The following is a 13913-nucleotide window of genomic DNA, read 5'->3' as shown; positions in this document are numbered from 1 at the left end:
ACCCCCCCCAAAACAGGACTACTGCTACTAAGAAATGTTTGTTTTATTCATCGTCAAGGTTAACAAGTTTGTTATGTAGCATCAGAGAGTTAAATCATGTCAAGTTACACATGAGCGACTTCTAATTTGTAATGTCGCAATAGTAAAAATGCTCAAGCTCAGTGTGTAAATATAGTCACAGAACTCAAATCTATTATTTCTCCTAAGCAATTATGGAGCAATGTATTTTACAGAAATGCTAGTTGAACATAAGCTTTTTGTTTTATTTATATTGACATTTATCAAATATGAATATCTTCCAACTTCCATATTATGAGATTTTTATTTTTAAAACCAGAAGTAGTCACTGGACTTGACAAGTAGTTAGAATTGTATAGTCTGTGTTCAGGGACAATAAAGATTTCATTCCCTCTCTTCAGGAAAGTCTCTGATGCTGCGTCTTTGGAGAGTGAGAAAAATGTCTGATTGCGTCACTTACATCAGCTCGTTCATACAAATGACGTCTGGCTTGTACCTGCATCCATCTCCCCATCTCCTATGTCTGACTGTGAGATCCACTCAGGAGGCAGAAATGTGCCTGGCTCACAAACTAGATCTGGGGCGCACAGTCCAACAAGGTTACTTGACCCACACGGTGACATCATACCATTAGATGCCACTGAGAGATAGAAAACGTATGAATATAACCATACAGGGTATTTTTTGTTTTGCTTTATTCATTTTTTTTTATATGCCGCCCATATCTAAATCCACCACAGCTTTAAGTAACATAAAAAAATGCCAGTGTTTGTTGTTTGTTCGTTCAGGGCTAGTGTGGAAACCTGGTGGACTCTAGGGGAGAGAACCTGCTCCCTCTAAGGGGTTTAAGATAATGGATACACACAATGAGTCTTATTTTCAGGTGAAAAATGAAAACACAATTATGTATATTATATGCTAATAGATCCCACTAAATCCCCCACATTTACCTTTAAAGTCAAAGTTATTTTCTTTTATAAAGTTGGCTGGGTGAAATACTTAATGGATCAAATTTGTATTTAAAAAGTGTAGGACTATTACTGAACACTCCAAATCTCCATTTATATTCTCTACTTTTATGCCAATGGGCTGGCTCACTATTTTCTACATTAACTATTTTTGTCACGACAATCTATTAAAGGGGACACATTAAAACAACACAAAAAAAAAAGGCGGGTAGAATGGTCTGAAAAACTAAAGTGCTTTGGAGGATTTTGTGTCTGTACTAAGCGTAACTGATTTGCATCAGAAAATTAGGCTGAAAAACTGTAATTATTTCTATCTCACTTGTAAAATAGTCTCAAAATGACATTAGGACTTGGCTGTCCACGTGTGTCTGCTCCTCCCAGTCTGCAGGGTTACAAAGGCAGCGGATATGAAATTACATAAGCAGCCAGTGGAGTATTTCCTTCTCAAACTCACTTTATTCACGATTAATACTTTTTAAAATGGGTCTCCTACAAAAGTTAACAAATCCACTTTTCACTATACGTCCATGGACAAAATGTGATTCCCCCCCACCTCAATTTTGTTGTTGTCTTGACCTTTGACCTGCGTGACACGGCTCTGACTCCTTACGCGAGCTCTGACTTTAGTCTTTGTGGAGGCGGAGGAACATTCTGTTCCTCCCGCTTGACAAAGTGTTTTTGATCTCAAAAGATTAAAAGGTATTATCAAGTCAAAATCATGTTTTCTCCACGACTGTGTCCAGCCAAGATTAGTTCTGAGCATTCAGCGACTGAGGGGGTTTCATCAACAAGAAAAGATTTCCCTTTTTTAAAAAAAGGAATAAAAAGGGCTTTGGGGCTGACTAACCAAACTGTGACACAAACCATTTTACTACTGGGATTTTCTGCCTGTTGAGCCTGATCATTTTATTCCAATTTTTGGACAAAGACTTTGCACAAGAGCTCAAATTGTTACTCTTAAGGCAATACTCTGAAGGCAATGTAAAGGAAAATGTTGTATAAAGGAAATGTGTTTTCTCAGCTTCAGCTTTTCTTGTCTGTTTGAACGAAATGTTAATTCATAGAATAATATATTTAAATAATGTATGTTATATAAAAGTTAATTAAACCAGAGCGGTTTTACAGCAGGTATGAGACCAAAGTCCCAAGTGTGGGATCAATCAAAAAAGTCAGAGTCTAATCTTGAATTTTGGTTCCAAATCTTAAAAAGTCCATTCAAGTTGTGAATTATTAAAATAATTCTAGGTCTATTGAAACAAAGCGAGACCGAAGTCAGGTGTTGAGAGTGTGTTCCAGTTATGTCTTCATTCTTCATAAGCTAATTTCAAGTCTTTCAAGTCTCTCTAATTATTTAAATTAGACAGAGTAGAACATCCTGCCTTCAAAACTATGTTAATCATGTTTTTGTAGATAGTTATTTCAATTAACCAGCCGAACAATTAAATATTAAATCCGATGCCTATTTCCAGATTTTCAGGTCCAGACTTGACATATGAAACCTGATTTATGCTTGAAACTTGATACTTGACAGGCAACGAACACAAGTGCAAAAGCAAGAATAACAGTCAACGATCCATCCTCCATTTTGTATCATGCTTCTGATTGGGAGATGCAAGTGGAACTGGAGAGGAGGTGGCTGTGACATCACTCCGAAGAGATCAAGATGGTTGTGGCTGAGGAGAGCCAGTAGTTGGAACCCTTCTGCGGGTGAATGCTAATAAAAATGTGGCAGACAAACACATCACCTCCCGGCCAAACCTATCCCAGGATTCATTGCGCTTCTGTCTTTCGTTTTTTCAATTGAGAGGCAGCTTTAGTCTTTGCTCCCCCACTCAGGTGAGACGTAGAGATTAAGGGGCGGACCTGGGATACCTGCTGAAGATGCAGAAGGGTTCCCGCTAGCGCACTAACCATCCTGCCACCATCAAGAGGAGCGATCACATCATAGTAGCTCTGGCTGGTTCTGCTTTTAGCAAAGCTTAACTGATGTGTATCTTACTTAAATCTGACTTAAATTCTTCTAAATTCATATAGAATAATGTCACACTTATGCTTTGGGTTATTCTTGTTTACGAAATGTGTAGCTAGCCTTTGCGGAGCAGAAGGCAAAAGAGGTTTCTTGACATGTCATGGGGGCGTGGGCCTGAGATTTTTGGATCCTGATTGAGTTATGTCAACAAATAGTATGATTGCCATTAAACTTTATTACAACTGACAGTTATTATAACCATAGGTTGAATCCAATGACCACAGACATTTCCTGTAGCATCACCATGAGGCAGACATTTTTTTAGATCAGCAATGATTAACATGGTGTTAGACTCTTACTTGTGTTTTAACACTAGAACCTGGAAATAAACCAATCATCAAGATCATTTAACAGTATCCTACATATTCCCTGTAAGTTGTATAGGTATAATTGAGAAATGATAAAACTTCACACATTGCAAATACATGTTATCCTTCAAGTCATTTATTTTCTGTTCATGTCAGTTCACCAGCCTAACTAAAGAGGCAGAAATGGAGAGATTGTGAGAAACTCTGCTGCCTTCAAGTAAACCCTGCACGGGTATACAGGGATAAGATGTTGCTCATCTAAGAGAAAGACTACCAAGATAAGTTGTTCCACTCAACAGGTAGGCTTCTACGACCACCTCTGGATATTTGTATGCTGTAAAATCTATCGGAATGAATTATGAATTGCTTCCCAGTTCCCGTGAGTCTCATCAGACTGAAAAAAGCCCTACTCAAAGTTTATCAAAGAGGGTAAACGTTAGACAGTGTTCCAGTCTATTTATACAAGCAGGGGGGAAATGAGTGTTTGCATACAGCTTCAGAGAATGCCAGTCAAATGAGATTAATGCACAGGGACGCGAAGCGAATACTGCGAAGCAGCAGGGGAGAGAAGCAGCAAGGGAGGAGAGAGATAAACAAATGGATTTACAGTGTCAGCAGAAAAAGAAAAAAACACTTCCAGATTCAAATGAAAATAAATAAAAACTGATGTAGGTGTGAAGGCAGAGCCAGGCTGCAGATCCAATGAGTCAAACCTGAACTGAACCTGTCGGTTTAATGGTGCGAATAATCCCCTCAAATGATCTCATCGGTAAACGTTGCCATGGTGATAATAGCTATATTTCAGTAGCCAATTCTGGAACAGTTACCTCATCATCCTGACAGGACTGATGGGAATTATAACCCCATGAGCTGTATTTAGACCAGCGCAGACGATTCACTACCTTCCCTGGAATTCCTTGAAATTCTCTTTGATTTCGGTAATGTCGTGTCCAGCTCATGGGAGAGTTAGATTTGAACACTTTGTGCGTTTCGCAGACAACAGTCACTCTCACACTGATTCTGAGAGACAGGTACAGACTTAAGAGAGATAACTGCATTGATGCCACAACTGCAGCTGAAACTAGGAGGTATAGCTGTCTGCGTGGACAGTAAAAACGTTATGGACCATAGTGTGAGCACTGCACAAGTTACAGATCTCTTATGTCAATATGAGAAGAGTCAAAATGTTTTTGTTCTTTAGGAAACTGTGGCTAGAAAAATTTGAATATATATCTACATTACCTACAATGCAACTTGGCCACCAACAGTCCGGTTGGAGATTTAGGTGTTATGCTCGTAGTGGCTAATATACTGTAACTCTCACCCACCACCAAGAAAAAGAATAATAATTTGTAGTCTTCAGGCCCATCCCACACTGACTGAAGTGACATCACTCCAGGACATTTATCAGACTTCACACTGCTCCATCTGGCGCCGCACACGGCTCCATACGACCCCACCACCCGCAGACACACTTTGATGTGTGAAACCGCCGGTGTGACCTTTAATGTGAGACCGCAGGACATGTTGTTGCACGGATGCACTGACCCTTTTTACAAGTGTCTGTTGTCAGTACACAATATTATTTCTCCGAACATTGTTAGAGAAACCGGATAATATCTCGACTCTACATATTCTTTATTTCTTTAATATGCAGGTTTAATGGGGGTAACGTCTTCTCATGGTCAATGTCTCTGATGACATTTGAGATTTTTTTTAAATTTGAAAAACAGGGAAAAGGACACAGTCCAAGCAGGAGACAATAGTTGAACTTTTTAAATCCTAGGGACAACAGGGTCACGTTTTCTCATGGCCTGCGTCAGAAAGTGTGACCTTCTATGTGACCTCACCAGCAGACAGTGTGATACAACAGCCCTGCAGTCCCACATTGCACAAGGTCACCGAATATGACGTATCTCATGGATGTTAGTAAATCAGTCTGCACTGAGCCATTAGCAACTCTTTGATTCTTAAAGTATCTGTTATCACAGCTGCAGTATGTTGGATATAAAATATTTCAGTTCATTAAATCCCTGTCGGCGTCTAAACGCGGCAGTACACAAACTGTGTGTTGATGAAACTGCAGCCTCTGATGTGAAAGGTGCAGCCACACACACAGACCCCCACATCAGACTGGTCCGTAGTAACCCAGCACTGTGTCCATTTATACAGGACACATCAGATCCGGAGGGCTCATCAATGACTGCCTCCTTTCCAACACACTACAGATGCATGTCCTGCTTTATTCTTGCTGTATCACATCAGCTACTGTACAATGATGAGACCATTTACACTGTGAGACATGGAGCGGGGGATTAAAGACACCAGCTACACCCACGTGAGCTAAAATAGTCATCACATTAAACTGGATGTTGCACTTGCACTGTTAAAATAAAGCCCTGTGTCGAAGAGGAAGTCAAAGCCCATTAAGAAGAAAGAAGAACTCTTTATAGTACATTTTCTGTGCAGTTGCTTCCGCGATCAAATAACTACTCTGAGAACAAATTCCCCCACAATTCTACATTGTTGGCATATCATATTACAATTTTAATAAAATAAAAGGGAATTAGCGGCAGCCCAAGGACAGACAGATACACAAAGGGAGACATTTGGTGAATGTGGCTGCTGAGCCGATCACAAGAAAACTAAACTTCCCATTTTTAAAAATGCATGATACTCTGGAGAGTAAAATTCACATTGCCTAAAAGACACCCTGGAGATGTTGTAGTAAGTGGAGTGGCTCCCCCTGCAGGAATGACAGTTCCTGGCCGCACCCTCCGCTGATGGGCAGACGGGCACGGATGCCACTAAGTGTGTCGGCCGCTGTCCTCGGTCTTGCTTCCACTTCAGCTGGTCGAAGTTCAGTCGAGGTGGTGGCAGGAGGGGGCTGACCCGGGGGTTAGGAGGGGGAAGAGGTGGTGGAGGGGTCGCCTAGTGTGTCTGTGTGGGGTCACAGCTCGTAGTCAAACTTGTACTCTTGTGCCAGGTAGATCCTGCGGAAGATGAGTGCAGCCAGGGCCAGGGTGAGCACCACGATGAGGGCGACTGAGCCCGCGTGGCTCTCATCCTGAGGCTGACGAGGGGCCGCTGGGAACGCCGGCCTGCTGTCCCTCTGACCCTGGTGGCTGTGCTGCTGGGTGCGACGCTGCCGGGGACTGAGAGGGCGACCAGTGCTGGGGGCTGTTTGGGGCTGCGATCCCTCTACGCCGGTGGCAGGAGACGCCTCAGGCTGTGGAGGAGGAAGAGGAGAACAGCATCGAGGCTTATTATCAGTGAGACTAAATGAGGCTGTGGAAGTGTAAACAATTAGTCGATTCATCAGCTATACGCTTTGTGTCCTGTGGTTCCAGCTGCGCTGTTTTCACGCTACACCTCAGTCACTGCGATGTTGGAATGCGTTTTTATTCTCTAACATTTCAGAATCACTACATCTGTTGCAGCCATTTCTCTGACAGTTTTCATGTTGTACAAGCATAAATACATGTCTACAGCTCATTTAGACGTGTCACAGACTTCCCATAAACCTCCACTAAACATCTTCCTGCCTGAACTATACCCTCAATGTTCTAAGCCCCTGCCAACCAGTCAATTTTATGTATACATCCACATCTGTCCCGAATTCAAATAACATATAGAGTGAATATTATGATTACAACAACTCACATGTATAAAAATACCTCTGCAGAGAATCATATTAGGGTGCTGTACTATTCTATATACAGCTTAAGTAGATCTTAAACCAATCTACACATGTTCCCAGATTGACAGATTGGGGAACTGCAGAGGGTTTTTTATACATCTTCATTGCTTCCATCATTTGGACTAAGACCCCGTTCAGAACTCGTATTAACATCTGTCCTGAGAGATCTGATCACAAGTCGAGAGTGTTAAGCTCGTCGCTGGTATTAAAATTCATCATTAATGTGTCTCCTGGCACCACTTGTGATTGGATCTCACTTCCCCGCTCTGTCAAACTGTCATTTGTGTTCATGAAGACCAAGTGTTGTTTTTACCCAGTTCTTGTTAACAGTCAGATGACAGGATGAAAGGACGTTTTGACTGGTCCTTACAAATTCAAAGAGCTGTTTGAGGGTTAAGACTTGGTTTTTGGGTTAGAATTAGGTTTAGATTGGAATGCATTATGCAAATAAGTGTCCTTACAACCATAGAGAGACAAGTGTGTGTCGCCTTGAGCGAGAGACAGAGAGTGAGCGCAGTCAGGAAAGGCTGGAGCAATCGATGCCCGCAGCTACAAAGGAAGATTTGATCAATTTAAGAAAAGTATCAATCATTATGAGGTGGTGGCAACAAACAAATCAAAAATATTGACGCTGAGAAGCGTAAACATAGGTTTAAACTGTAGTGGGTCAGAGACGCCAGCAGAGTAGGTGGTCCTTCGTATGTGTTTGTTGTGTTCTGATAACGTTTCTCTGTTGTAAGTATTTGTTGAACTGATAACAGAATATACAATATTTATACATCAACTATTTCTTTTAATGAAATCTGATGCTCACTAACAGGATTGTTTGTTGTATTTTTAGTTCCCTGTATTGCTCAAGTTTTAAATCCTTCATCAGACCTTCCTGAGGGGGAAAAAATCCATTTCCCTATAATCGGCTAGAGAGTGAGAGAGAGGCAGTTTCTCCCAGATGTTTTTTGACTTGCTGCCGAACACCAATCATGTGTCTAATCATGTGATTTTTTTTAATCTTGCTTTTTAAGCTTTTTAACATTCAAACACAATGGATCATCTCCAGCTGCTGTAATGGAGCTCAGATGCTGGAAAGTAATTTTTAGCAAAAGGGAATCAAATTTTCTGGATCATTAAATTTGAATATTTTACCAGTTGTGTTATTCTTCTATGACAGTAAACTGAATATGATTGTGTTCTTAACTAACAGGATATTTGAAGACATCGTCCTGGGTTCTAGGAAACTGTGACGAGCATTTTTCACTATTATCTTCTCTTTTATGATCCAGGCGACTGATTAAATGAGAAATTAATCAGTAGATTAATCAATAATGGAAATCATCATCAGTTGCAGCCCTACTCTGCTTTAATGTGCTGAAACACACAAACACACACATCGTGTCTGCACAAGTTGTGTGAACCCTGCATTCATCTTTTCCAGATTTTTGTGAGGCATCGTGTTCTATTCCCTGATCAGCACAATTAAAATCTGCTCCCATTTCAATCATAAATAACTTATTATCAGAGTTTATGAAACATAAAGTTAGGATGCCAATGTTCATTAAAAGTGACCAAATCACACAGAATGAGTGGTCAGAATGAGGCTGTGAGGAGGATGACTAACCAATGAGCTGTGCTGATGGCCTCAGCTTTTTACATAGAAAACACAAAATTCATCCAATTAGAGTGTGGCTGGAGGGAGCCAGGAGAATCTGAGGGAGGCAATAAGCAGTACACAGTCATCCCAAATCCCCTTGGTCTCTGTACAGCAGCAAGGCAATGTGGGATACCATGGGATGGCCTATCTTACTCCGGACAAGTCTTTTCCCTCCAACTTCAGCGAACAGATGGCAAGTCTAGTTCATCCGAAGTAAAAAAAAGCACTAATCTAAGTTCACTGTCAGACTGTCACTGTGGTTGTCTGCAGCTCGCGCCAGAATCAATCCTCTTTCGGCGACTGAACTCACCCTCACCATCTGAAGTGGTGGAAAGAAGCTGGGGAAACCGAGGCTTCGAGCTACCATAACAAATCCCCGGTGATGTTAAGAGAGAGCGCTGATGTTGATGCTTGATTTTACACACTAACCCAGAACAAATAAAAACGCAGCTGGCCTGCAGAGTCATTTCCTCCATAGAAATTTTAAATGATTTTGGAGCTCAGTGGGACATCAGCAGGTGATGGAGTGTGCCACCAATTAAAAGGAACAATGTGAAGGTCTGGTAATTGACAGCATACAGACAGCACCACGTAATCCTTGTGATTGCAGACTGTGGAGCTTGGGAACACCCACTGCTCCGAATAACACTTCTGGTGGATTGAAAAGCAAAACACAGAAAGCTGAAGACTGAAGTCTGTTTTTCAATTATGCCAAACATCAGGTAAAGGAATTAGCGGAGACAAACACAGACAACACATAATTTCTGTATGTGAACTGACTATTCTCCTTCTGTCCTCCAGTAATGACACTGAGGAAACTATTAACAGAATGAAATGCCGAATGAAATTTTATGAGCAAACTGTGAGCTTTTCATATGTTCGTTTATATCAACTCTTGTCAGCTGTTTTATACTATATGTACCACATTAGCTTCATTAGTAAAGTGTTTGAGTCCACAAAACACTTCTGGATTCTCAGAAGTAAACTTTGTAGCAACCTTAAACACTTCACCTATCCCTCCATCAGCATAGTAGTGAATAGATAATGACTGAATTTTCCTTTTTCAGTGAACTATCCCTTTAAGGCTTAAACAAACTGTTCATTGTTTGGATTTAATATACATATTGACATAAATATGATATCTTCTGATGTTGCAGACTATATTAATAATTTCGTAATGTTTTACTTTGTCTTGTTTTTACTCTTTTCGCATCTGTAACATTTTCTATTTTCGGATATGTGTGCTCTAATGCAGTGTGATTTTCAAACTGCTTTTAATAGTTTTCTATTGTAAGTGTTTGCCTTCAATTTTCACAAGGCAGTGTTTTTGACTTGTAAAGCAAAGTAATTATGTTTTGAAAGGTGCTATATAACTAAAGTGTATTATAATTATAACGTTTATATGACAGGTATTCAATTTGCTGTACAAGCCGAACATTGTATTTCATTTGCTTGGTAGATAAAGCAGAATCTGAAACTGATGGAAATGGTACGATGTCGATGATAGAAACATATGACCCTGGTTTAAAACCAACCAGAATTACTTTGCTGAGATTCATCGTTTACTTTGATGCCTATTGTTTGTTACCTAGGCAACATCTTCTGCAGTGAGTTGCAGAGTGTGGTGAAATACATTGCAGTCGCAGAGACATGAGGCCTGAGACATGATTGAGATGCTTCATCCAGAAGAGTAAACCAACTAAATAAAACAAAAATATAACCTTGACAAAAATGATGAACTACTATTGTGAATTACCTTTCTCGGTCATATAAAAACTAAAATGAATGGCAAGTTAGCAGAGACTTAAACCGTGTGACAAAAGTGTGGTTTGTGAAATTGTTGCCAGTAATGTCACATCATTTGAGTCACTGACCAGATAAAAACTTTCTGTATAAAACCATGGAGACGGTCTGTTGTGTAGGTGCTCTGTTGACTGGAGGCAGGTTATGTGCTGTGCTGTGTAACTTGAGAGTGGCAGAATAACGCCCACCTGTTCAGCCTGGGGACAGTCAGCAGCTTCCTGGGCGGCAGAAGTGGAGGTGTCTCCCTCGCCGAGTGGGGACGGATTGCTTTCAGCACCTCCGCTCTCAGCACCTCCACTCTCACTTGCTGGTCTGGATGAACTTGACTCTGCCTGTATTGACACACAGGGAACCGCAGTCATCGCTATGAGGCTGACTAACGTGAGCCCAAATCTACATCATCATCACATTAAAGTAAATTACATAATTTATTATCATTTAATTATGATACATCAGTGAATGCCATTTCATTTGATCATGAACATCAGATGGGGCTGTTCAAATACCATAAATTCTCACATAAGAGCTGGTAACCAATCAGGATGTGACCACAGAGTAGCAATAAAAGTAAGCAGCTAACTGAAGGACAGTTTAAAAAAGACTGAAGGGTAGAAGTAGACAACAGCCTTGTCACAATAACTGCATATTTATTTTATGTTTATATAGATGTATAAGCCAACAAGAAAAAAGAGGGATTATGCTATTATTGTGAAACTCTGCAGGATGTCAAATTTTGTTGTAAGGAGCTAAACAGTGATTGAAAAATTTGCTAAACAATTCTGTATTTCTGTATTATGACTAGTATTTACTTATTAATCATAAAATGTATTAATGTAACTATTTCAGTGCTACTACTGAATATAGTCTGTGTTTAGATTATTTTGTCAACAGCTGTTTCAAAGGCAAATAAAGAATTTCAGCAAACTTGCATGAAAAAATTACAGAATATCTTCACTTCCATGACAACTGGGCAATCTCCAACTGCAAATGATCATGTGATATGATCAAAATCCTCACAATAGCCTTTAAGTGGAACCTGTAGTGGTTTATAATAAACCATGTGAATCTTATCTTATTTTGTTAACTGCTGTTTCCAAAAGAGGAGGTGAGGATGACATGGCTTTGTTGCTCTAAGTGGTTCTTTTGCTCTCGGAGTTAAATACTCGAGCTAATTGTGAGTCAAACCTCGTGTTTAGTGCCAGGATCTGTACCTTGAAGTTGATTTGCTGAGCCAGTTCTTTGGCCTTGTGGTCCTCTGCGCTGGGGTGGCTGTTGGGGGTCAGAGCCAGGAGGGCAGAGCGCATGGAGCAGCCACACGTCTCACAGCAGAAGTCCTGGGACCTGACGGAGAGCAGGCAGTACATGACGAGGTCATCTTGCTACAAAGGCACCTCTCAGGAGAATCATTTCTTTTACCTACATTTTTTTAACTGAAATGTGTCACACCGCCACAAGGCAATGATATGGTGGGTAATTCATCATGAAGTGCACGTTTGGTGTAATAACGATAATAGACATATTTCACTCCACTGCACAACAGCAACATCTTATCTCAAACACACAATGTCATCGCTGCATGCTTCAAGGTCTGTTCTGGTATTTTTCAACCAGGGTGTTATTCTCCTTTTTATTCAACAACATAGACGCTGTGGTAGTGCCTGTCAGGAGAGATAAGTAATTTCAGAGCTTAAGAAAGTCTCTAAGTGCACTGACAGTGTAGGCAATGTGGCTAGGTAGCTAGGTAGGTAGCCATGCAGGATGATGGCGTAGCCCTTTCATATACAAAACTCTAATTAGGTGACATTTTTGTGCGGGCAGTGATCCTACAGATCTGGAAGCAGACGTACATCTCATTACTTTGGTGAGTAAAACTTCTTAAACAGCCCTTTGAAGAAGTGATGATTGCCCAAAATGTCCTCACTGCGGCAGCACAAATATCAATGAACGCAAACACACACACACATATAATTATTATGGAGCAGTGAACTGGGAAGCCAGTCAACAGTGTGTTTGATACAGAGCTACAGTGAGAGAGCGTGCCTTGGTTTAACATGAACAAAGAAAGAGAAACGAGACAAAGAGCTCTGATTACTCAGACATTTAACAGTTCCGTCCCAGAAAGTTAGCAGTGGGTGAGTCATTGCTTTAACGGTACATACTTTGGTATGTACCGTTATCTGGTGCTTGGCCAAATGCGACACCTTGATAATGAAGTTTAAAAGATTTTTAGACCGAGCTTCCCACACAAGATGAACATTAATGTACAGGCAGAAGAAAAAAAACAGTTTCAAACGCTTTGTGCATCTGCGTGTAAGCTTATGGCATTGGCCTGGCATAGGTTGGCAGCTTTAGGACCTTGCGGCAGTCCTGGGAGTGGGGTAGAAAAAAATGCCACACATAAGATGTTTCTGTGGAATTTTTCTTCTAAAAGCTAATCTCCCCTGGCAGCAGCTAACAAACAGATGTTATAGCTGATGAATCATGCTCTGAGGAACACCACATCACAAGTGTAAAACCTCTCAGGCAAAAGGTAGCATAGATAGATTTGGATACATAATGCTATTAAATGATCCAATTCACCATCTTCCTCTGGAGCAAAATGGAGATAGGTTTCTATTCAAGTGATGTTAAGATGTAGATGGGGAAGAAGCTGGGCTTAATGGGCATCAGGCATTTTCCAAGGCACAGCAAATGTTTTCTTGTGCCCCAACTCATCCCACCACTGGACTATGATTAAGCTTAAACATGCAAGTCTACATCCTCTAAAGTGGACACCATGCAGACAGGCTCATGACCCTTTTAGACACCGATCATCAAGAAGATGTCTCAGCTCAGAGAGATGCCAGAACCAGATAAAATATGAGATGCACACTGAGATGACTGCATGTGTCAAGAAGTGGGAGGGTTTTAAGGGCCTAAGTATTAACCCGAGAAAGTGCCTGCAGAATCCTCCAACAGCATCTGAAACTCATGTTCCAAGAAAAAATGTTGGGCAATTTTTGTAATTTTCCAGAACAGGCAATTCAACAGATGTGTGCACACACAGAGGTGCAAGTGTAATCTTCACTACTTCTGTCATGTTTTATGTGGCTTTAAATGTGTTCACGCTCATGATTGCTCAAGTCAAGATGACAATGATACGAAAAAACTGTTCTTGGGGAGAGACTGTGGAGGCGGTAGGATGCAGCCAGAAGGAGGCTGTGATAACGGGCTTTCTGCTTGGCCTTTGAGAGTGGCCTTTCAGAACAATTTGTAACATGTGTTAACGTTGGACTGGTCATATCTGCTCATCCATTTCACATTAGATACTCCTGGTAGAGAAAGTCTACTGATTAACATTGCTATTGTCGAGTTGGAAGATAAAATTACATATGTGAATGAGTTCTAAGATCCTATTCCCGCTGATTATAAGTTGCTGTGTGTTTGTGTCTGCTGAGGC

General features: G+C 40.8%; 1 protein-coding gene across 2 annotated transcripts in view; it reads right to left on the bottom strand.

Moving 5' to 3' along the window:
• Positions 1 to 3172: 3172 nt before the first annotated feature.
• ube2j1 (ubiquitin-conjugating enzyme E2, J1) overlaps positions 3173 to 13913 on the bottom strand; it is a 36385-nt gene continuing 25644 nt past the window's right edge. For both annotated transcript variants that reach the window (XM_034579648.1, XM_034579649.1), the window contains 3 exons: positions 11686 to 11815; positions 10663 to 10806; positions 3173 to 6552 (listed from right to left, as the gene is read on the bottom strand). In XM_034579648.1, the coding sequence (XP_034435539.1) occupies positions 6274 to 6552; positions 10663 to 10806; positions 11686 to 11815 (553 nt within the window). In that variant the 3' untranslated portion in view covers positions 3173 to 6273. The remainder of the gene's footprint in view (positions 6553 to 10662; positions 10807 to 11685; positions 11816 to 13913) is intronic.

This window comes from Hippoglossus hippoglossus, chromosome 24 (genome assembly GCF_009819705.1).
Source record: "Hippoglossus hippoglossus isolate fHipHip1 chromosome 24, fHipHip1.pri, whole genome shotgun sequence".
Classification (NCBI taxonomy): Eukaryota; Metazoa; Chordata; class Actinopteri; order Pleuronectiformes; family Pleuronectidae; genus Hippoglossus; species Hippoglossus hippoglossus.
Note: the sequence above shows the minus strand (reverse complement) of the source record. Positions and strands in the feature narration are given on the sequence as shown.